The 23,866-nt window shown below is 52.8% G+C and overlaps 1 protein-coding gene across 3 annotated transcripts; it reads right to left on the bottom strand.

The window, feature by feature from the left end:
- Positions 1–551: 551 nt before the first annotated feature.
- On the bottom strand, positions 552–18,071 carry LOC105490584 (anomalous homeobox). 3 transcript variants are annotated; one of them, XM_071072421.1, is made up of 10 exons: positions 18,002–18,067; positions 16,316–16,586; positions 13,464–13,591; positions 9,739–9,862; positions 8,857–9,034; positions 8,239–8,359; positions 7,456–7,748; positions 3,489–3,636; positions 1,514–1,598; positions 552–1,206 (listed from the first exon to the last, which is right to left on the bottom strand). In XM_071072421.1, exons 2-10 carry the CDS (start codon positions 16,562–16,564, stop codon positions 1,120–1,122), a joined length of 1,413 nt encoding a protein of 470 aa, XP_070928522.1. In that variant the 5' UTR covers positions 16,565–16,586; positions 18,002–18,067; the 3' UTR covers positions 552–1,119. The 3 variants fall into 3 exon arrangements, with proteins under 3 accessions (XP_070928522.1, XP_011754684.2, XP_070928523.1); XM_011756382.2 differs by having other exon boundaries at positions 553–1,206; positions 8,857–9,073; positions 18,002–18,071; XM_071072422.1 differs by lacking the exons at positions 13,464–13,591; positions 18,002–18,067 and having other exon boundaries at positions 553–1,206; positions 8,857–9,073; positions 16,316–16,582.
- Positions 18,072–23,866: the final 5,795 nt, after the last annotated feature.

Below are 23,866 nucleotides of genomic sequence, written 5' to 3'. Positions count from 1 at the left end.
ATACCCTTCTCCAACCTCTGTCAAGATTCTCCTGTTCCCCCGACCCCCACCGTCAGATCTCCCAGCCATGGCTCCTCCTCCTGTTCCACCCATGACCCCACAGGAAGGTTGGTATTTGTGCTCCTGTCTCTCACAGAGCAGCCTGGGAGCTCCTGAGAGCAGGGCCAGAGTCTGAATTCTCTGGGTTAAGGGCTATTGACCTCAGCCCAGACCACTTGTGGCTCTCCCCTGAGATGTGCACGTGGTCAGGTGAGCACAAGGTCAGTCACAGACACTCCAAAACCCACAGTCCACACCTAGGGCTACCATAACCGACCCAGAAATTCAGCTTCCAGGAATTTATCCTAATAATAACCAGGTGAAGGGCAAAGGGCAGAGGACAGGGTTGCCCACCCAAATGCTGCATATAAAACAGACACTAGAAACCATCCAGATGTCCATCTGTCGGACACTGCTGCATGATTAATGTACACCCACATCATGAAACGCTGGCCCCGGGTGGAAAGGCTGATGTTCATCTCTGTACTTTGGCATGGACAGATGCCCAGGATACATGGTTAAGTGAATACAAGGGAGTTCAAAACATTAAACTTTAATTGACAACATTTGTGTCATAGACACAGTGAATTACAACCTGAAGGGAAAACCCAGCCTACTCTGCCCTGCCTGGGCCATTCGCAGACAGGTCTGCCTCCCAGCACTCGAAGTCCCTACACACAGAAATCTCAGGACACTCCTCATACCTCACTCAGTTAACTTGGTGGAGAAGTCTGGCCTTGTTCATGGGCAGATGGCAAGGCAGCCAGCAGCGGAACACTCCCCTCTCTAGAATGGCCTTCTCTGCCCACAAGTGCCCCGGAGCCTGACTGATCCAGAGCTGCCTGAGTGGGACACCTTTGACTTCTGATCCCATGAACATTTCTCAACTACAGGGAATTGCCAACCAAACTATTCAAACATGGCAGTGGGAAAGAATCAATGCTTTTCAGCAGAGCCCCCAGGGGAACTCTAGGGACCTTCATTTTGTATTCAGGATAAAGCTCTGCAACTCCTTGTGTTGACCAGCCAGACCATCCACACCTGCTCCTCCTGGGGTGCCGCCTGGCTCCTGAGGATAGTTCAGCCCAGGCTGCTCCCTGAAAACTCAAGGAGCATCCTGGCTCCCCAGAAGGCATCACCAGAGGCCTGGCTGTTGGAACACTGCACCTGGAAGAAAACACAATGTTAATCACAGAGGCTTCCTTTCCAGGCTCAAGATCAGCCTTCCCACCTGGGCACCTCCTGACCTTGGGAAGACCCCCCCAAGTCTGGGCTCAGGAGGGAACGTTGCCCCACAGCATCCCTCACCCCAGCTCCCAGTCCAGTAATGTCTAGCCACAAATCATCCTTGTCCCTTGTTCATCTTTGCCTGGTGTATTCCCTCCAGTGGCACGAGCTGAACCCTCCTCAGCACCATGAGCTGCAGATCCAGGAGTAAAGAGGGAATCCTTTAGTGCTCACAGGGAAGCCTCACCTGGCTGGAGGGCAGGGCCTGGCTCAGCTCCATGGCAGACACAGGGCCAGGGAAGGCAGATGGGGCTGGGGCCAGCTCCAGAGGGCTGGAAAAGAGACAGTGTAAGGATAGGCCCTGTCTCAAGGGGACACTGGGTGACAAAATCCACCCAGCTGTGCTTTCTTCCTCAACAGGAGCCATTCTAATACTTGACTTATCAGAACACTCTCTTCCTGCAGGGTTGTAATGTATGTAGGGTGTTAGGAGGGGAATGTTACACGGAGAGCAGGGTCACCTGGTGGGTCATAGGGGCAACTGCATAGAGGGCTCAGAGCAGGCTCATGGAAGAGCCAGTGAGCAGAAATGTGGAGGAAACAGAGACCTCAAAGGAGGAACAGGCCTGGGCTGTGGAGACAAGATTTCAGGCAGCAGGAGGGAGAGCAGGGATGCACGGCACAGTCACTCAGGGCAAGGGTCAGTGGTTCCTCAGCAAGGTCAACGCATACCTAGCACGTGACATGGCCACAGCTCTCCTGGGCATGCACCATGAGAAATGAAAGCAGGTGTGCAGACTATACACATACAGGATGTTCACAGCAGCCTTATCTGTGATGCCCCCAAATCCCCATCCATAGGATGAGGGTGAAGAAGCTATAGCACATCCATGCCGTGGCACGCCGCTCCACAGAGAGGAATGAACTGTTCATGCATCCACAACACAGTGACTCTCAAAGTTGTCATGCAGAGTGAAGGAAGCCAGACCAGACCAAAACAAAGACCCGAAAGTATACCATATTTACGTGAAATTCTATAAAATGCAGCCAATCCTTAGTGACAGAAGCAGATCCATGGTCCTGGGTGGCCAGGGAGAGGCGAAGGGCAGAAGGGTACACTGAAGACCTTCATCACAGTGGTGGCCTCGTGTGGATGCGAAAGTCACACTGAGAAAATTCAGGTGCTCCATCTACACATGTACAGCCAATCACACCACAACGAAGCCACTTTGAAAGAAGGAACTGATGTTCTCAGGTTGAAGCATGGCCTTCAGATCGGAGTGGGGAGGCATGGGAGTTGGGGGAGCAAGAGGAGGGGTCGAGATGGCCATGTGGAGAGGTCAGGCAAGACACAGGGGACACAGTGGCCATGGCAGACTCTGCCTGGTGTCAGCTCTTAGCCATGAATGGAAAAGTGAGTCCATCTGTGTGGTGTACATTTTCTCACAATCTGGCTGTTTCAGCAAGCAGACCATGTGATTTAGGGGCCGTTCCCCCTTTTCTCCTCTGTCCCCCTGTAATTCTGCCCTCACTAGCACGAGCCTTGAGTCAACCTGGTTTCAGCTCCCTGATGAGGGAGACCCCACACCCTCGGGACCTGCTGTGCTCCTGGTGGCCCTCCTGTAGAGAAGATGGGGCGTCTGCTAGAACAGGAGTGGTGGGGGTGATCGCCTCCCCACCAGAGGACCCCAGGCCACCCTGCCACACTCCTCCATCCCTCCTGTCTCTGCAGGATCCCACCTGCTGTGCTGGCCCCGAAGGCCCTGGTCATCTTCTGTTCTGAAGTCTACAGCACTAACACTATCAACAGCAAGTGTCAGGGAGGCTGTTCCAGACCCCCCAAGTCCCTTTAAAACTACAATTCGGAATAGAAAATCGGGATCTTGATTCTGCTCAAAAACTGACAGTGTTTGCTCAGGGAAAAGGAAACCCTAGCAAGAGGCTGCTGGGGTCCAGGGTGATTTGTGGGGAAGGGTGAACCCTGATGATGACCAATAAATGGGATGCCCACATCTGCTCTGATGTTTTGGGGTGCTCTTTTGAGAGAAAAACTACCCTTTTCTTCGTAGATGTAGGCTGGGGGGGACTGTTACAGTTTTCAGCAATCCAAAGGAAAGGGCCCTATCTGCACAGTCTGGGATGGTGAGTCTATAAATTGGGCATTACCATACCTTGTGGCCCGTGGTAAGTATTGTCCAGGCCTGTGGCTCTTCAGGGCTTACCTCTGGGTGAGGATGAATTCAGGAGCTTGCAGTGGGGGCTGTGTCACCAGGAAGCTGCCCACCCGTAGCTCTGTCTGTCCACCGCTTGTGCCCAGACCCTCCTCCAACTGCACGCTCTGGGGATAGCCACTGGGGGGGCCAGCAAACCCTGCATGTAATGAGATTCCACAGCACACTGGCAGGAGAAAGGAGCACGGCCCACGTGTGACGCAACCAAGACCTCAAAGCAGATGCAGCCTGCGGCCCCACCAGCCCGGGCCACGTGAACCAGACTCACGGTCCCCGGGCCTCAGTCTCCCTCTCTGAGGAAGGAACTGTCGCAACCATCGATCTCAACAGCCTTTCCAGGCTTCCAGAGACCACGATGCGGTTGCATTCTGCTGACTTTAAACGCTGCTGTCATCACAGACCTCATGTGCCTTCAGTGCCAGAGTCAGAGTCTGCAGCTTGCTCCGCCCTGCTGGTGCAGAAGAATGTGCTAGGAGCCCTCAGTCTCCTTTTGTGGCTGGTTCACGGAGTGCTCGGCCACCAGCCCTTGGTGGTTTCCACTGTTACCTCCTACCAAGGTTACCAAGATGCCACTGAGGTATAAGCTGTCACTAGTTTCCACTCCCGGTGACTTTCCAGAGCGTATCTCAGAACATCACCTGCTCTTAGACAAGCTACTGTGGATTTGGTCAATTCTGGGTGGACATTTAGGAGAGTTGTGGCCTGAAAAGGCAGGATTTTTTCCTGCCCTGAGTCTATTAGGCTGTAAAACAAGCATTAAGATAGCCCTGATCTAAAGACACAGAACAACAGGCCTCGGGGTGAGGCTCATGTGGTCCTCCTTCCTGTACAGCAGAGTGACCACCTATCCTGGTGCCCAGCTGCCCAGGGCCTTCCTAGGTCACAGGGACCTTCCTGACCATGTGCCTGCTTTCTGCTATTTCTTCTTTCATGCAGACCTTACAGACACTCCGGAGAGAAGAAATAATGTTCAAGCACCAGTTTGGACATTCTGGTTCCATCCATCATAGTACAGCAATAGATTACACATTCTCTTTCCAAGAGCAAGGGAAAGCCATGAGCACAATGTCCACTTGCAAGTGCAGCCCATGGGGATGGGGTGTCTGGCAGGGAGCTGGGGTGTGGGGCAGGGGCTGAGATTCCCAAGGAGCTCAAGAGAGGGAGAACATCCAGGTGCCCAGGCAGCAGCAGGGAACCTGAAGGCAGGGGTTTCAACAGACAGAACAGAGGACTTCGCTGATTCCCACACAACATCCCCCCTCACTTGTGCAGGCCCCAGGTTTGAAGACCAGCTCCTCTTGTCCCAGTGTGAACACATCCAGTGACCGTCCCCACTCCAGCCTCGTTAAGTATAGACAGGCACATGTGAGTCTCCAACAGTTAAATAAAAAGGACAGCAAAAAAGGAAAGGTCAGTATGATCAAACTGACAAGTCCTCTCCAGAGCAGCGAGCCCTAAGATCCCTTCCTCTTTCTGGCCCTGCATCAAGGAAGGGCCAGAATCCACAGTCCCAACAGTCCTGCGTTCAGTCAATGAAGCACATTAAAAAAAATTATTATTAGGAACCTCAGAGAAGTATAAGATATTGCATCCATAGAAAGTAACATAATCTATGAAGGAAGAAGAGTTCAGAGATCTGTAAAGAAGGATTGAAATTCTCTTAAGATATACAACTGTTGGCCGGGCACGGAGGCTCACGCCTGTAATCCCACACTTTGGGAGGCTGAGACAGGTGGATCACTGGAGGTCAGGAGTTCGAGACCAGCCTGACCAACATGGTGAAACCCCATCTCAACTAAAAATACAAAATTAGCCAGCATGGTGGCACATGCCTGTAATCCCAGGTACTTGGGAGGCTGAGGCAGAAGAATCGCTTGAACCTGGGAGGCAGACGTTTCAGTGAGCCGAGATCGCGCCATTGCACTCCAGCCTGGGCAACAAGATCGAAACTCCGTCTCAAAAAAAAAAAAAAAAAAAAAGATCTACAACTGTTAAAACAAAAAAATCAGATAACAGAATTTAAGAAATACCCAAAACACACATGCAATTAAAAAGATACAAGATAAAAGGTAAATTCTCTGGGAGACTGGTCCCAGAGTTCCAACATCCAAATAACACTTGTGCTTTAAAGAGAGAGCTGAAAACATGGAAGCAGGAACTTATCAAAGATACTATCAAAGGATATTAGAAAAAAATGCCCAGAGCTTACAGGAGACCTTATTATTATTATGTTTTGAGACAGAGCCTCACTCTGTCACCCAGGCTGGAGTGCAGCGGTCCAATCTCGGCTCACTGCAACCTCCACCTCCCGGGTTCAAGTGATTTCCTGCCTCAGCCTCCCATGTAGCTGGGACTACAGGCGCACGCCACCATGCCCAGCTAATTTTTTTATATTTTTGAGTACAGATGGGGTTTCAGCATATTGGCCAGGTTGGTCTCGATGTCTTGACCTCATGATCCGCCTGCCTCGGCCTCCCAAAGTGCTGGGATTACAGGCGTGAGCCACTGCGCCCAGTCAGGAGACCTTATTTTTTAAGATTAAAGTCTTAACAGCAAGATGAAGTAAAAAGACCCACACCTCGGACCCTCAGTGTGAAATTTCAGAACTTTACGACCAAAAAAAAGAAAAAAAGAATCTAAAAGCTCCAAGAAATTATGAGGGGTAAAAAGTATTTCAACTCAGAATTCCGTCCTTGCAAAATTGTTAACCAAACTTGAGAACAGACTAAAGACATTTTTCGAACAAATGAGGACTCGGATAATTTATCTTGCAGGCACTCTTTCTCGCAAAGTTAACTGAAACCGTTGGCAAACGAAACAAGGGAGTCAAATAAAGAAAGAACCAGACCTGAAATTCAGGACACCCTGGAGTGAACCCAGGGACACAGCATGGGAGCACTGTGGACAGTGGCTTCACTCCAGGCCTAGGGAGCTGTCACTTGGATGGGAAAAGGAAAATGGAGGGCCCCCAACAGTGAGTTTTTAGATGGGATGCTTCAAATGCTGGAAGATGTTAAAAATGTGATAAAAACAGACAATGTAAAAAGAAAAAGGAAAGGCATGGAAAGGCTCCAAGAAGAAAAAAAAAGCTGAAGAGAAAAGATGTATATACCCATAGAATATTAAATATAGGTGAATTTGGCTGGGCACAGTGGCTCACACCTATAATCCCAGCATTTCGGGAGGCTGAGGTGAGTGGATCACTTGAGGTCAGGAGTTTGAGACCAGTCTGGCTAACATGGTGAAACCCCATCTCTACTGAAAATACAAAAATTTTGCCGGGTGTGGTGGCAGGTGCCTGTAGTTCCACCTACTCAGGAGGCTGAGGCAGGAGAATTGCTTGAACCTTGGAGGCAGAGGTTTCAGTGAGCCAAGATTGTGCCACTGTACTCTAGCCTGGGCGACAGACTAAGACTCCATCTCAGAAAAAAAAAAAAAAAATTTCATAGAGCCAATTTCCTCCTTACAAAGTGAGAAATCACACGATTCTGGACAAAATATACATCTAAATACATATTCTTTAAATGATTTTACAGCTTCAGTAACTTAGAAACTAAAATCATGGGATCTCTACTACAGGTAAGGGGGGTGGACAAGTGGGGAGTCTAAGGAGCTCAGCCTCCTCTGCTGCACCCGGTGTTAACAGATAAATCAAGTGGACTGCAGTGGAGAGCAGAGGATGGCAGCTCCTTCCTTTCAACTTAACTCTTCCTCTCCAGTGATATGCATACACACATACACACCCACACACACACACACACACACACTAAAATAGATGAGAAATAATCTGGGATGTTTGTGGGAAGAGTCTTTGTTCTGGCTACATTGGTTCCAGGTCTAATGAAATACCATGGGTTCAAGCCATGTGGCCCTACCCACACTTCTATCCCCTCAAACAGGACCTGAGTAGTCACAGTGTCTGGTGCTGAAACTCATGGTCTGTCTGCAGTGGACCCACCTGTAGGGCTGGGATCTCCAAGGGTGGCAATGGACACAGCCACAGCGGTGTCTGCAGGGCCCATCATGAAGTCCAGCCCGTGGCTGTGGACCAGCTGCCCAGTCTGGAAGGAAACTTCCTTGGAGGACGCCAGTGCAAGAGACATCAGCCAAGATTCAGGGGCAGCCAGAGAGGGGTCCAGCATGTCATTGCCAGCAGCCAGAGGGCAGAGGCCAGGGCCAGGGCAGAAGACGGGGAGGGTGGCAGGATCATGGCCAGGCCCCTCCTGGTACATCTCGCCACCCGGCAGAGACCTGGGGGACATGGAGAACACTGTCTCTTGGTGGGCAGAGCCTCCCTCAGGGCAGGGCAGGAGGGAGCATAGGGTGCACAATGGTGCTCAAACAGCACTGGTGTGCAGTAGGAACTCAACTGGCTAGTATTAACTCAATGAAAATCAAAACGGACGAAGTACTAGAAACAAACCACAGGGACAGCTGGGTTTGTCTTTAGGTGGCCGGCCTGCATGTGTTTCTTTCTAAGTCTGTCCCCACATTATCCAAGACAGACATGAACTCAGGAGATGAGTCAGGCGGCAGGAGCACATGTGGGGTCAGAAGAGGCTGTCCCCCACCCTAGTCCCTGACGTGGGCTCCTTGCTGGTGGCTTCCCTCTCCCTGGGGTCTGACCTGATCCCAGTGTGGGGGTCCTGTCACCCCTATGCCTACTCCATGCCCCAGTCTCCACTTGAGGAAAGGGAACTGAATAAGTGAGATGATTCCATGGCTGTGGAGATGATAGTACCTGACATCCACTGGCTTTGAGACTGTCTCATCTGCAGGAAAGGCTGTGGCTAAGGCCAGTGGCTCCCATGGTCCTTGGGTGGTCTGTGGGGACTGTGGAGGCCCCTTTTCCTCACGTTCCTCTGAAAGTAATGAGATGGGAGGGGAGGCTTAGTGAGGCCCTGGTTCCCAGCCTCCTTCCCAGCAGGTATGAGCAGCCCTGCCGATGGAAAAGGTTGTTGCCATGGGGCCATCCCAATATTTTTGCTTCTTGTCCTATCTTTGGTGTGAACCAACGATCCCTAATTGCCAACCCAGGACACCCCAAATCCTGGTGCTTGGTTCACTTCTCAAACTGACTCACCAACTCCTCCTCTGGCCACATGATACCCTCCTCCCCAGCCCAGCTCCTGGCCCGGCCACACAGTGACCTCGAAATGCAGAAGGGCAGTCACAGCCCAGCCTGTGCCAGTCTTGAGCCTCAGACCCTCAGACCCTGTGATCTTGCTCCCACAGAGGGACACCTGGAACCTACTGATTGGGGGAGGGCTACCCCTGTAACCAGCGTGGCTACCTAGGCCCGGCCCATCAGAAATCAGCTCCCCAACTACCAGGAGACTGGGGCCCTCGGGCCACTCACCTGACCACTGAGGCCTGTCCACAAACCCAGAGTCAACATGGGGGTTGCCTGAGGGCTGCAGGAGGTCAGGACCCCTCTCCCTTGCACCAGGGTCTTCAGCTGTGGCCTGCTGGGCTGGCTCCATGTGCTGGGGAAGGGCTCTTTGGCGGCGCCGGTAATTGGCAAACCAGTTGTACACCTGCTCAGGGGTCAAGCTTGTCTCCAATGCCAAGTTCTCCTGCCCCCAAACAACAACACTTCTAGCCCTGCTTCCATTCCCTGAGGACAGGGGGTGTGTAGAAGTGGCTCTCACAGCTCATTTACACCAAGAAAGGGGCTGAGAGTCCAGCCTAACCTCTCCAAGGACAGCAGGGAGCAGCGAGCATGAGCAGAACATGCAGGCCTCACCTCCCTGGGCTGATCCCCATGCCCTGAGCAGTGAGGCCAGGTCAGGCTGTCTGCACAGCCACACGTGCACGTCCCCCTGAGTGGGGCCCTTGCTAGGTCCACCCAGAAAACATGCCCGGGGCCACCCCAAGCCAGTGGAGGGAACCACACTGCCTGTGCCTGGCACAAACCCACTGTGCAGTGGAGAGCATGTCGGCCGGTGGATGCCTCGACCCATCGTCCCGGTGCCTGGCACACAGTGGGTGCTGAGTGAGCAGCCGTGGGGCCACAGACACGATGTTATGACTCCATGTGAGAAAATGAAACCTTTCATGTGGCAGACAGGACAGTCTGCAGGGGCTCCCTCTCAACAAGGTCCCTGTCCAGAGGAGCGGCTGAAGCCAACAGCACCCTGGGGGATGGGGCCACTGAGGAGCCTGGGGTGGGGGTATCCCCTTGGGGGAGGGGGAGGCACCAGGCGGGGACCCCCTGGGTCCTGGTGTCTTCTATTCTTACCCTCTCAGTCTTGCTGGGGTTGGTGTTCACCCTCACAGCGAAATCGTGCAGCTTCTCACGCACCTCTCTGGGGAAGTTCCGGCTCTTCAGCCCCTCCGGGCAGAGGGAGGGGGGCGGAGGGTTCCTGGGTGAGGACAGTGAGGAGGTGGTAACGGACAGGACCCCTCCAAATCTGTTCCCTTCTCCAGGCCTGGCCCTTTGCAGAAGGTGACGCTTCCTTCCCTGTGCCTCCTCCTGGGGGTTGCCTCTCTGCCTCCAGTTAGTGAAAACTAGAGTCTCCCACAGACATGTACAAGCCCTGACATACACTGTTCCAGAACACCTATAGGCGGCTGTGAGGAGCACCCTCTGTGGGCCCTTGCAGTGCTCCTGGGCCCATGGAGCTCCCGTGGATGGCCCTCCTGGACATACACACAGGCATCCTCACCCATGGAGGCCTCGTGCACGGCCTTCCTGGACGTACTCACACACAGGTGTCCTCAGCCCACGGAGCTCCCGTGGATGGCCCTCCCGGACACACACACACACACTGTTGTCCTCAGGACTTGGCTGCCACCCTGTGTGTGCTTTCCCATGCAGTGCTTTCTGTTCATCGCTGGTTTCCAGGTATCAGCCCCATTCTTGCATGAGTCCTCTGAGGCTTGCAGCACTCACACCCCTGCCACCCTGCATGGCCACGTCAGCTTTCTCCCTTCTTCTCTCACCCCCAACACCTCCTCCCAAGACTCACTGTCCTTGGGTGATCTGGTTGTCATTTCACCAACATGTTCTCAGAAGAGAAGCATCACCTGTGCCCCCACCAAACCTGCCAGCCCTTCTGCACTCCCCAAATGCCTGTGGGGCCCCTGGTGAGGGGGGGCTCCAGCCGTGGCACCTGCTCATCCCTCACATCACTAAGAACGCTCCCCTGAACTAACTCCCTGCTTCCCACCATCAGAATTTCTTCTAGTAAGTCATTCTCATGAGCTACTAAGCTCTGTAAATTTCTCACCTCCAGTGGTTACCCCATGACTCTGCTCCCGTCCCAGCTGAACTTCTCAAACAATGATCTTGGATCACTGCCACTGTCTCCCTGTTTCTGTGACACGCCTGGATCCCTGCACCTTACCACTAAAAGCACTGGCCCAGTTCACAAAACCCAAAGTTCATTTCTCAGCTCTCCTCTTAACTGGCACCTCCTCAGCCTCACTGGTTTCTGAACTCTGTGTACTTCTGGATTTCCTCTTCCTCTCACTGGCCATGTCTCAGCTAAATCTCCCTTATCCTCCTCTGGGCTGCAAAGTCCCAGAGGTCTGTCCCCTGAGCATAGAGGACCCCTCCTTTCTCTGTGCCCTACCAGGGTATCAGTTCACTCACAGAGATGACAAAGGGACACATGTCTGAGAAGTGCTGGAGCTGGACACCGGGGGTGTTCCAGCTGGTTATGCTCCTCTCTAGTGCTGAGCTGATTTGAATATTTCATAAGAAAAAGATGACATATGCACCAATATTACTTGTCTATAGAAGACGTGTCATCCCAGTGCCTACTTGGACATCTAAAATGCGTCTCACACATCACGAATCCCAAAAGAACTCCATCCCCCTTCTCCAAACTTTTCCCCAGACCCTGTGCACCTCAGTGAAGGAACCCTCATGCCCCTGGTGGTTCCCACACAGGCCAAGAGCCCTGGAGTCTACTTCAGTCCTCTCTTTACCTCCTTCAATGTGTTCAGCCCACCAGCAAACCCCCCAGCTCCACCTCCAAAATCTACCCTGACACAACCCTGTCCACTTTCCCCAGCCACTATCCCAGCCCTGTGCCATGCCTGGAACCTCTTAGAAACTCCAGCATCTACTCCGGATCCCTGTATCTGCATCTGGTGTGACTCAGATGCCATCCCTTCCTGACACCCCCTGGGGACCATCAGCATGGTCATAACCCAAACCAGCAGCTACCATGGCTGCAGGCCCAATGTCCTCCTGCTGCTCATCAGCCTCTAAGGCAGGGTGGGTGAATCCATTCCACCACCTTCTCCTACAGTCACAGGCTAAGAATTGTTTTCACATGTTTCAAGGGCTGTGAACACATACACCCCAAAATATTTCCCATCTGTCCCTGAACACCAAGCTTCTCTGACCCCAAGTCTTTGAATGTGCTGCCCCTTCCTGGAAACTTCTGCGCACGTGGCTGGCACGTCACCACACTCAAGACTCTCCTCCAAGACTAGGACCAGCCTGCACTGACCACCCCATCTAAAGCAGCCAACCTCGCACAGCCCTCTTCTGAACCTATTCTCTGCATAGCACTTCTCACTCTCTGAACTATGTGATCTACTCTATTTCCTCGTCTGTCGGCCATTGTCCACATCCCAATGTCAGTTCCATGGAGGCAGAGCCTGGCCTTCATCCCCAGCACCTCCCAGAACCCAGCAGGCAGGGGACACTTAACAAACATGTCGACAAGATGACAAGATGACACCACTGCACTCTGGAGGGCTGCCAGCATGCCCACGGAGGGCTACAGTCACATCCCCTGAAGACCCCACAGCTGATTTACTGCAGGGCTTCTGACGACTTGTCTTACTCCGTCACTCTGTTTGATGGGTACCACACAAGAACATTCTCTGGGCCAAAAAGGTACCCAGGTCTTCTTCCTCCAGCAACCAGTGTTCTTACCGACCAGGCCCTGTGGCTCAGGAATCTTTCATGACTTGGGCTGTCAGGAGTCCACAGCAAGATCTACAGCCCTTTCCTGACCAGTGGAGAGCACCTGAGATGAAGAGTAAAGGCTACCAGGAGTTTGAGACCAGCCTGGGAAACACAGCAAGACCCTGTCTCTACAAAAAATTAAAACTTAGCCGGTCATGGTGGTCACAGCTACTTGGGGGGCTGAGGTGGGAGGATCGCTTGAGCCCGGGAAGTTGAGGCTGCAGTGAGTTGTGACGGTGCCACTGCATGCTCGTCTGGGCAATGGAGCAAGACCCTGTTTGAATTTTTTTTAAAGGCTCCAATTTCTCAGTGTCTGGGCTAGAGTCCTGGCTTTGCACCTCTCTCTTGTGTGGAACCTCAGGTTACCCTTTCTGTGCCTCCGTTTCCTCATCCATAAGTGGTGATGATGGCGATAATAACAATTACTAGTAGTAACATAGATTTAGTGCTGATAATGGTGGCGATGACAAGGACTACCACTTATTTAGTGCCTATCATGTGCCTGGTACTGTTCTGAGCACCTGGCGTGTAACTCGTGCTAACACTGGCAACATTCTCACTCTCACTTCTTTGAAAGCCCTTGCAGCCCCTCAGTGGCCACCCAGAGCCCAGATGTGGGGATTAGATGACCTGGGGACACATGCTGTGCCGCTCCCACCTGCCTTCCACCTCCACTGTTCCTGGCCCAAGGGCCCCCTTTCTGGCCAGTCCCTGGGTGGATGCTGGGCGGAGATGATCAGGATGCCCACCTCCTGGCCTTAGCCTCAGTCACCCTGCGGTCAGCCATCCATTTCCAGCCAGCAGCTGACTGAAGCAGCTGGTGGAGAGTGCAGCTCAGTGACCAGCATCCAGCACAGGTGTGACCCACACTGAAGCCATGTTATGCTGACTACACTGTGACTATTACTGCTCTGCTGGACACTTCCCGTCCGCACCTCCTCACCTCTACTTTGCTTCAGCCCCTCTGGGGTTTGCACGGTCCGTCTAATCCCTCGGGATCCCCATGAAATATGCACAAGTAAAGGCTTCTGGGTTACCTCTTCCTGCAGCGGAACTTCTGCACCGGGGTGAGCGCAGCCACGCCCAGCCTCCTCATGACCAGATGGTAGTGGATGTCGTTCCAGAGCTGCACCAGCTCCTGGCTGCCTCCTGGCACCTGGCACCCCTGCCAAGAAGAGTGTACTGAGCCCTGGCCACCTGCCCATCCTGGAACACTGCTGGGACCTGCGTCTGCCATCCCAAACCGACTCAGCCTTGGGGAAGGCAGTGATGGGAAGAGCAGGGTTCTGGGTTCAAATCCACTGATTTTGCAAAGTGCCAGTGTGGCCACGCAATGCAGGCGTGAGTCAGACGGCCCCTGCTCCATTCTCAGCAGGCTCAGCGGTATGACCCTAGGCCTGCCAGGTCACCTCACGGACTTTGGGCAGATGCACTCACATCAGTCTGCCTTTAAACCTTCAACCCTCCCCAAAACACAAGATGAGCACAGCTCCCAGCTGTACCTCAAAGGTAAGGCACACGTGGCAAGGGAAAGTCCAATAATTCTCTTTTGGCCAACAGCAAAGGAGAGGTGGAGCAGTGGCTATAACCACATGGTGTGATCTGAGGGCCTGATGTGTGATTCAAGTCTTACGTGAAAGACCTTTGTCTCCCAGCAGTAGTACTGGCCCCTCGGGTACTTGGCACATTCTAAGGTGAGGGGGATGAAGGGGTCCCGTCCACGTAACCAGACTTTGCTGATGATGGAAGATGCCTGGTGCTGGTCTCCTGTGATTCCTGTGTGGCTCCCATAATTTCCTCAATTCCAATCATCTGCCACAGGAGTGATCCCTGTGGCCCCACACTGGCCTTTAACTACAGTGTTGCCTGGACCATCCTGGCAAGGGAGGTGCTGAGAATCATTCAGCTTTCTCTCTGAGGCATCAGAGAGGCCCAGTCTTGCTCAGCAGTGACCCCACAGAGCCGACGGCTCTGTGCCCCCATCTCCTCTCAGCACGCAGCCTTCAGGGAACCTGCATGGGAACCTCCCCCTGCCCTGACTTGGGGGCAGGACTGGGCAGGAACACCCTGCACAGGCTGGGGTTGCTGCCCGTTCTTGACGTGGTGGTCCCTTCATGCCTCCCAGGTCTCAGTCACAAGTCACCTCCTCAGACATACTCATGGGTCACCCTGACTGAGCTTCTAATTCCTCTCTTTTCATCACTGATGCCAGCGGTTGCCTTCACCGCAGTTGTTACAACTCTAACTCTGCACTCCCTCGTTTGTTTACTTCATTTATTTTGACAGATTTGAAAGACCTTGAGCCCTGCTAGGTTCTAGGTGTCATGCTGTGTGTTAGCCAATCATGCAGTGAGAAAGGCTGTGGCGGCCCTGCCTTGTGGGCCTTCAGTGCAGTAAGGGAGGCAGATGGAAGGCACAGTGACAAACCACCTTCTTTTTTTTTTTTTTTTTTTGAGACGGAGTCTCGCTCTGTCGCCCAGGCTGGAGTGCAGTGGCTGGATCTCAGCTCACTGCAAGCTCCGCCTCCCCTCAGCCTCCCAAGTAGCTGGGACTACAGGCGCCCACCACCTCGCCCAGCTAGTTTTTTGTATTTTTTAGTAGAGACGGGGTTTCACCGTGTTAGCCAGGATGGTCTCGATCTCCTGACCTCGTGATCCACCTGTCTCAGCCTCCCAAAGTGCTGGGATTACAGGCTTGAGCCACCGCGCCCAGCCGACAAACCACCTTCTAGTTACAAACACAAGAAGGGACAGAAAAGGATAATGAGGGGGCAATACTGGAGCGTGAGGGAGACACCACCTCCATGGGCTGCCATTTAAAGTAGAAACCAGAAGGGTAGGAAGGCACCAGCCACACGGAGAGCCAGGCGCCAGCCTCTAACAGAGGGAAAGACACCTGCAAAGGCCTTGGGACAGGGAAATATCTCGGGAGTTGGAATGGCAAGGAGACTGGTATGGCCACTGCAGAGGAGGCTGGGAGGAGCCAGAGGTGAGAGGACGGCAGCAGGCTCAGGCCCTGGCTCTGGGAGCCACTGCTCAGGGGCACACCATGACACCATCTGCATTGTAAAAACTCCCTCTGGCTGCTGTGTGAACAGGTGGAGGAGCAGGAGGACACCACACTAGCTTGGTGGGGGGGGGGTGTTGGAAGGAACTGAGTATCTTGAAGGTAAACTCACAATGAATTATGCATGAACTGTATTACAGGGTCAAAGAAAGGAAAAATAGGCATTCAAATTCCTTTTTGGAAACCCTTTGGGCCACACGTTTTCTGCAATTCAGAATTTTTCAGATTTCAGCAAGTAACACAGGCATCCGGCACATGACATGCACCACTCAGCACCACCTGGGGCAGTGTCCTGTCATCAAGCATACAAAACGCTCAGTGGTCACATTAGTTGGAATAATAAACACTGTAAATAGCTTCAGATCAGCACAGGTCAGGTTCAATGCCTAATGCGTTGAGGTTGAAGGTACCAGCAGGTGAGTGACAAAGATACTTTTGTTTTTCAGAGTTCTCCAATGCAGCCAGGGAATGAGAGGGGGTCTGTCTGAATGCCTTGCTAAGATGTTGGCTCTCCAAAGGCAGGACTGCATTTTATTCACTCACTTTGTTGGCATCATGCCTGTCACAGATCACCACTCAATAGGGATTTGACGAATGAGTAGTTTTAACTCAGATTACCAAACTAGTTAGAGTTCAGTAACATGAGAGTGGACTAAGCTTATATAAAATCCGCCTCCCACGTTTTTCCAAGGCCTGGGGTTGGACCTCCAGCCAACGGGTTCCTACTAACTCCCGGGTATTACTGCAGTGCCTGGCATGGGTGGAGGCTGCCTGGAGAAGTTGCTACTTCTCTCTGTACCCCACGCCTGTAGCCCAGGCCTACCTCCAGGAGCCGGCAAGCTGCCTGCTGCTGCTCCTGCTGGTCCAGGACACGAGCACACGCCAGGGCCACATCTGCATTGTCCAGCAGGTGCAGGCGGAGGGGGCTGTCCAGAATGGCTGCGACCAAAGGCTGCACTTGGGCAAGGTCATCCTGGAAATCTCGGCACAGTCTGCCTGCAAGGGTTACCAGCTCTGCTGGGGGTGCGCGGGTGTCCCCATGCTCCTTCAGCAGAGTCAGGAAGCTCTGCATCCTGCGCTGGGTCGTGGCCACTCTGCCAACACAGAGAACAGTCACAGGAATGGCCAACACTGACCATGTCCTTTCCATCAATCGCCCAACCCACTCTGCAAAGCAGGTGATGCCACGGCTCGTGAGCCATGGACACTTGTAGAGTAGGAGTAAGACCTCACACATTCCGAGAGAGGGCACCACCATAGCAGACATCCTCTAGAATTTCCTTCTAATCCCCAAAATACTTTAGTCCTTAACAAACACGGCTGTGCACCAAGCACTGGGCTGGGTACTGTCTGCAACAGCTCCTCCACTTCTCTGAACCTTCCACCTGGCACCCTGGTCCACAGCCCACCCTGTTCCTCTCAGCTCTGCTTGCCCTTCCTTTCCTCCACGCTGTCATACACGTCATGATTATGTTTCATCTCACTCCTTCTCTGGGCTCAGTAGGGTAGGGACCTTGTGTGCAGGGGTCACCAGTAGATGCCAAGGCCTTCCATCTGAATCCACATACAGGCACTTGTTTTAACAGCAGAAACTGCTTATGCCAATACTTAATCCAAACAGTGTCAAAGACACACTTCGCAATCACACGCTTGGTCCTGCATCCACACAGGAGGAACCTTGACTTGTTCTAACGGGGCCTCACCTGAGGACATTTAGGCAGCTGCCAGTGACTGCTTTTCCCAACATAAAACCTTTCCCAATCGATCTTACTTCTGCGGAATACACTGTTATTCCAAAAAGTTTGTAAACCCTCACGCCTCAAAGAACCAGCTAGGCTGTGCGCTCCCTGGCGAGGGGTTCTTTCTGCCTGCATCATCTCCCGTGCCCCGCCAAGGGACACGACCTCGTCTACTCCACCCTTCCTGGGCTCTAGCGCCATCTCACCCAGGTCCCGAGTCAGGGCTCTGCGTTTCCAGCTGCCACAGTGGGCAGGAGGCCCTGGAGCCGGGGTCCCTTGGGGGAACAGAGGCTGCAGAGGCCTTGGAGGAGGGCAGAGGAGGCTCCCAGGCCTGGGTTTCCTGCAACGCCAACCCCCACCGGCTCTGGGAGGGGCGGGGTTCCTGCCATTTCAGGAAGGAAAAAGGTTCCCGTGGGGTACCTTGGCCTGTCCGCCCAGTGCCCTGAGGGGCACCCGGCTCCGCCTGAATGGAGGGGAAGGGTCGCGGGAGGTGGCTCTGCGTGGCTCCCCGACTGTGGCGGGACCCCCCCCTCCATGGCCCCCGCCTCCCTACCTTTCTGGCGCGCGGCTCCCTGAGGCCGAAACTGCTGCCTGGGGCTCCAGCCCGGGAGGCTCCGCCCTCAGCCTCACCCCGGCCCCCGCGCCCCCCTCACCCTCCGGGGGCCCCCTTACCCTCAGGGACTCCTGCCCTCATGCCCCTCACCCTCCAGGACCCCTCTGCCCGCGCGTCCCTCACCCTCCCGACCCTCCCCTGCCCGAGCGCCCCTCACCCTCCGGGACCCCTTCAGCCCTGGCGCACGTGCTTGGCGCGCACCCGGGGCTGGCGAGGAGGCGCGGGGCAGCGCAGAAGGTGCGGGTGCTACAAAGTATCCAGGCCGCGGCCAATCCCCGCGAGGCCCCGCCCACAAGCCGTCCCGGGGACCCGCGCCCCTCAGCCTCCCGGGCAACCGCGGAAGCCTGGTGAGCTGAGGGGTCTGTGGGAGATCTGGTGTACGTGGCATCTGCGGGTCCGAGGAGTCCCGGGCGTCCCGGGGGACCTGGGGTTTCTGGGGTGCGCAGTGCGGGGTCAGAAAGGCCTGGAGCTTTGCGTTCTCGAGCGCTGGAAGGAGCAGGCCTGCGGATCGCGGGGTGCGGGGTGGGTGGGGGAGGGCGCCGTGACCCCCGCCCTGCAGCCGAGCCGAGGGAGTCCTGACCCACGGGTGACCTTGCGCTGCCCGCCCTGGTGCTGGCGCCGGCGCAGGCGCAGCCGAGTCAAGCTGGGGTCGCGGCTCAGCGGGGCGCAGCGCTTTCCCCGCGCGGGGGAGGAGGGCGCCGCTGGAACAGACCCCCAGGGGACGCGCCCGGGTCCAGGCGGAGTTCCGACCTCAGCCTTGGCGGGGGCTCCACCCAGGTGGGCCCTGCGGGCGGTTCCCTCAGGGGAAGCCTAGAGCAGCCTGACCACGGCTGACCTCCGTGACCCCCGGCGCTCCGGGCATAACCGGGCGATCCGGCGGCGGGGGTGGGATCCTCGCAGACCTGGTCAAAAGGTGGCTGGGAGATGACTGAACACCCCAAGTCCTGGCACGGGCACAGTCCATCCTCTGCCGTTGTGGAGTTTATAGTTTTTTTGTGTGTGTGGGTTTGTGTTTTTTTTTTTTTGTTTGTTTGTTTTTGGGGGGGAGGGGTTGATGTTTTATACAGTAAGTTCGGAAGGTACCCGGCGATGCAAGACCAAAGACCTTGAGTTGTTTGTTTAGCGGCGCGGCCTCGCTGTGTGGCCCAGGCTGGAGTACGGCGGTGCAATCAGAGCTCACTTCAGCCTTAACCTCTTGGGGTCAAGTGATCCTCCCGCCTCAGCCTCCCAAACCACAGGTGCGCGCCACCGTGCCCGGCCTTGAGTTGGTTTTCAAAGGTAGTCAAGGTCTAACTGGAAGGAAGAAAGTCGGTAAATGCATAAGACACGCAGGATAAACATTTCAGTGTTTGTTCCAGTGAAGATGTGAAAACAATCCAAGTCTCTGGCGGAAGATTTGAGAAATAAACCAGGTTCAGACAGGGGATGGGTCCCTGGAAGGTTATTAGTAGCGACGCTGAGGTCGCTTGGGCCCAGCTGATGATCGTGACACATTGTACAGCAGAACGCTGTGTTCTAAGACAGATGTAGGAGTCCACGTGGAAAGCGGAGATAAAATGATGCATGCCACATCCTAAACCCTGGTGGCTCTGGAGTGATTCAATTACCACTTGGTTTCAGTATCTTCTTTAGGCATTTTAATTTTCTTCTTTTTGCTTATTCACATTTTCTAATTTTTATAAAATACTTCTGTGGTTTTCTATTTTTAAAGTTCGTTTTAAGGAGTGGAAAGAACAGGACAAGGTTGTGGAGAAGCAGCATTGACTGACCTAGTCTCTTGGGACTGGAGACCCCTGAGGGGGTGGAGAACAGACTGCAGCTGTCTGAGGTGCAGAACAGAGGAGAGCAATAGTCCCGATTGCTCACTACCGTTAAGCACCAACGAATGTAAAACAATGGGGCCAAAAATGTCGAAGTATCTACATTGTTCGATTTAAATGAATTCAACACACTTTTAATGTATTTTTATTTTTTTAGGCACATGACCTTGCTGTGTTGCCCAGGCTGGCCTCTCTTAATTGTCAGACTCGAAAGTCTACCTTCTTTTTAATTTATTATTATTATTATTATTATTATTATTTTTTATTATTTTTTTTTTTTTGAGACGGAGTCTCACGCTGTTGCCCAGGCTGGAGTGCAGTGGCGCGATCTCGGCTCACTGCAAGCTCCGCCTCCCGGGTTCCCGCCATTCTCCTGCCTCAGCCTCCTGAGTAGCTGGGACTACAGGCGCCTGCCACCGCGCCCGGCTAATTTTTTGTATTTTTAGTAGAGACGGGGTTTCACTGTGGTCTCGATCTCCTGACCTTGTGATCCGCCCGCCTCGGCCTCCCAAAGTGCTGGGATTACAGGCTTGAGCCACCGCGCCCGGCCTATTTTATTATTTTTTGAGACGGAGTCTTGCTCTGCACCCAGGCTGGAGTGCAGTGGCACAATCTCTGCTCACTGCAACCTCTGCCTCCCAGGTTTAAGTGATTCTCCAGCCTCAGCCTCCCAAGTAGCTGGGATTACAGGTGCGCACCACCATGTCCAGCTCATTTTTGTATTTTGAGTAGAGATGGGGTTTCACCTTGTTGGCCAGGCTGGTCTTGAACTCCCGACGTCACGTGATCTGCCTGCCTCAGCCTCCCAAAGTGCTGGGATTACAGGCGTGAGTCACTGTGCCTGGCCAAGAATGAACCCTTATTTATTTATTTATCTTTTAAATTTATTTATTTATTTTTTTGACACGGAGTCTCAGTCTCTGTTGCTGAGGCTGGAGTGCAGTGGCATGATCTTGGCTCACTGCAAGGTCCGCCTCCCGGTTTCACGCCATCCTCCTGCCTCAGCCTCCCGAGTAGTTGGGACTACAGGTGCCCGCCACCACACCTGGCTAACTTTTTGTATTTTTAGTAGAGATGGGGTTTCACCGTGTTAGCCAAGATGGTCTCGGATCTCCTGACCTCGTGATCCATCCACCTCGGCCTCTCAAGGCCAGGATTACAGGCATGAGCCACTGCACCCGGCTGATGAACCCTTTTTAAGCATTACTTTTAATAAAGGGTAGTGCAAAAATTTGAGTTACCAGTGCCTATTGTAAATATACACTGTCTCCCCTTTCCCTCCATGCTCTCTAATGTGAAATACAATTGGTAACACATCATACATTCTAAGGCATACTTACTCACTATTTCTAGATTTTCTCTTCCTTCCTGGACCCATGCTTCCTGGGGTAGACTGTCAGTTTAGTTACTTAATAGCTGTGTGACCTTGAGCGTTACTGATGCTCTCTGTACCTTTTCTCCTCTTTGGCATAATGGGGATAACAATAGGGCCTCTTCCTTGGTGGGACTGAGGTAATTAGAGTCAATATTCAATAAGTGCTATTTTTGTCATCATTTTGTCTTCTATATACACTATCTTTAGCACATTCAAAATCTGGTAAGTTTTCTATCGTTATGTGTCTTTTTAACAAATTTCCTGGGAATTCCTGCATTTCTTCCATCGTAATTAGCTGAACCACAAAAGGCTGGAAGATGATTTAGGTCAACCTCGTAAGAACCTCTGTTTCATCCTGAGCTGCTGTCTTCTGTCCCAGGAACGCGCACCATCACCGGTGCTCCCCTGAGGGAGCCCTGCCCTATCCGTATCTTGAAGTTGCTGGATGGCCCTGGGTTGAGTGCCTCTTAGGAGAACTGTCCAATGTCTGCCTGCTAATTAGGGGGCTCATAGCTGTTGGGGGATCAGTCTTCAGGCCCCTTATGTGGGCTCACAGAATTATAGAGAGCCAGTCTTCTGGGGAACACCAAGGGAGATATGCGGGCAGGAAAAGAGAGGGCGTGTCTGGCGTCCTGGGTAGAAATTTGTAGAAGGACAGAGGGAGCCTAGGGCTTCGGAGAGTGATTCATCAGCCCTTCCTTTCTTCTTGGAATTTGAGCCCTTATAAAGCAGATGTGGACAGGGCCAGAGAATAGGAAAACAGGATCATCCATTTAAAGCACCCCCCAACATATGACCCAGAGAGGATTAGGAATGACCCCTTCTTTGGTGTGACAGCCCTGCTCAGAGGGCCAGAAGCTGTTCTTTCACAAGCTCAGAAGGGGCCGGCTGCAGCCCTGCAGTTCCTTCCTCTGGGTCATGGTCAAGGCTGCTCCAATCACCTGAGTTGTAATCTCACCCCTCAGCATAATAACCCAGCAGGTGGGGAACATGACACCCCCTGGATTGTGGATCTATAAGCACCACCCAGGTGTCCCAGATGACTTTTCTTCCAAATAAGGCTGAGAATGGGATGAAAGCAAGTGAAGTATCAAAAAACTCAGTAATCAATATAAATAATATTGCAATGCAGTGTTTTTATTTTATTTTATTTTTTTGAGATGGAGTCTTGCTCTGTCACCCAGGCTGGAGTGCAGTGGCTTGATCTTGGCTCACTGCAAACTCCGCCTCCTGGGTTCACGCCATTCTCCTGCCTCAGCCTCCTAAGTAACTGGGACTACAGGCACCCGCCACCACGCCTGGCTAATTTTTTGTATTTTTTAGTAGAGTCGGGGTTTCACCGTGTTAGCCAGGATGGTCTTGATCTCCTGACCTTGTGATCCGCCTGCCTCGGCTTCCCAAAGTGCTGGGATTACAGGCATGAGCCACATCACCCGACCAATGCAGTGTTTTTAAAAAACCAAAATATATGTTAAAGAATCTATGATGAACAGAATATCAAAATTTAGGATAAGACAATGTATATTATTGAGTTTTCCTTTACCTGAAGCTTCAAAGAAGCAATAGTTGCTTCTTTCCCTCGTAAGTCAGGTACAGGATGGGAAGTGGTGTTGGAAAGTTCAGAAGTATTTTTGGAGCATATGTGCCAGGTCATCAAATGCTCCCATGACACTGCCATAACTGCGACATGACAAAATGCCCACCTGAGGTAAGTCATGGGTCTGCAGTCACAGAAATGGTACAGGGGTGGTTTGATTAAACCAAAGCATTTTAAGTTACCAGAATATTTCCTGTGAACAGTGGTTTAGAGATAAAAGCCAACGAAAATAAAAGTACATCGTGAAAGGACAGAATGATAAAGATTTTTAAATCTGTCTTTTCTCTATGGAAGTAGATATTCGTCAAAACAACTGATTCTTAAAAATGTACATGTTTCTGGCCGGGCGCGGTGGCTCAAGCCTGTAATCCCAGCACTTTGGGAGGCCGAGACGGGCGGATCACGAGGTCAGGAGATCGAGACCATCCTGGCTAACACAGTGAAACCCCGTCTCTACTAAAAACTACAAAAAACTAGCCGGGCGAGGTGGCGGGCGCCTGTAGTCCCAGCTACTCGGGAGGCTGAGGCAGGAGAATGGCGGGAACCCGGGAGGCGGAGCTTGCAGTGAGCTGAGATCCGGCCACTGCACTCCAGCCCGGGCGACAGAGCGAGACTCCGTCTCAAAAAAAAAAAAAAAAAAAAAAAAAAAAAAAAAAAGTACATGTTTCTATAATCACAATTTCTTTTTTTTTTTTTTTTTTTTGAGACAGAGTCTTGCTCTGTCGCCCAGGCTGGGGTGCAGTGGCCGGATCTCAGCTCACTGCAAGCTCCGCCTCCCGGGTTTAGACCATTCTCCTGCCTCAGCCTCCCGAGTAGCTGGGACTACAGGCGCCCGCCACCTCGCCCGGCTAGTTTTTTGTATTTTTTAGTAGAGACGGGGTTTCACCGTGTTAGCCAGGATGGTCTCGATCTCCTGACCTCGTGATCCGCCCGTCTCAGCCTCCCAAAGTGCTGGGATTACAGGCTTGAGCCACCGCGCCCGGCCTATAATCACAATTTCTAAAAAGGGTTAGTGTTAGAGTGAGAATTTAGGGATTAGGCATCGGTTAAGGGTTAGGTGTTACAGAGAAGAATTAGAGGTTATGGTTTAGGAGTTAGGTGTTATGGTTAAGAATTACAGGTTAGGCCAGGTGTGGTGGCTCATGCCTGTAATCCCAGCACTTTGGGAGGCCAAGGTGGTTGGATCACGAGGTTCAGAGATCGAGACCATCCTGGCTCACATGGTGAAAC

The sequence above is a fragment of the Macaca nemestrina genome, chromosome 10 (genome assembly GCF_043159975.1).
Source record: "Macaca nemestrina isolate mMacNem1 chromosome 10, mMacNem.hap1, whole genome shotgun sequence".
Taxonomy (NCBI): Eukaryota; Metazoa; Chordata; class Mammalia; order Primates; family Cercopithecidae; genus Macaca; species Macaca nemestrina.
This window is presented reverse-complemented; position numbering and strand designations above follow the sequence as displayed.

Coding starts and splice junctions, on each gene's coding strand:
- LOC105490584 (XM_011756382.2), bottom strand. CDS start 16,564: ATGCAGAGCTTCCTGACTCTGCTGAAGGAGCATGGGGACACCCGCGCA. Junction 9,863..13,463: donor AAGTTCCGCTGCAGGAAGAG/GTAACCCAGAAG, acceptor GTCCTCACCCAG/GAACCCTCCGCCCCCCTCCC. Junction 9,074..9,738: donor ACCCCAGCAAGACTGAGAGG/GTAAGAATAGAA, acceptor GTTTGGGGGCAG/GAGAACTTGGCATTGGAGAC.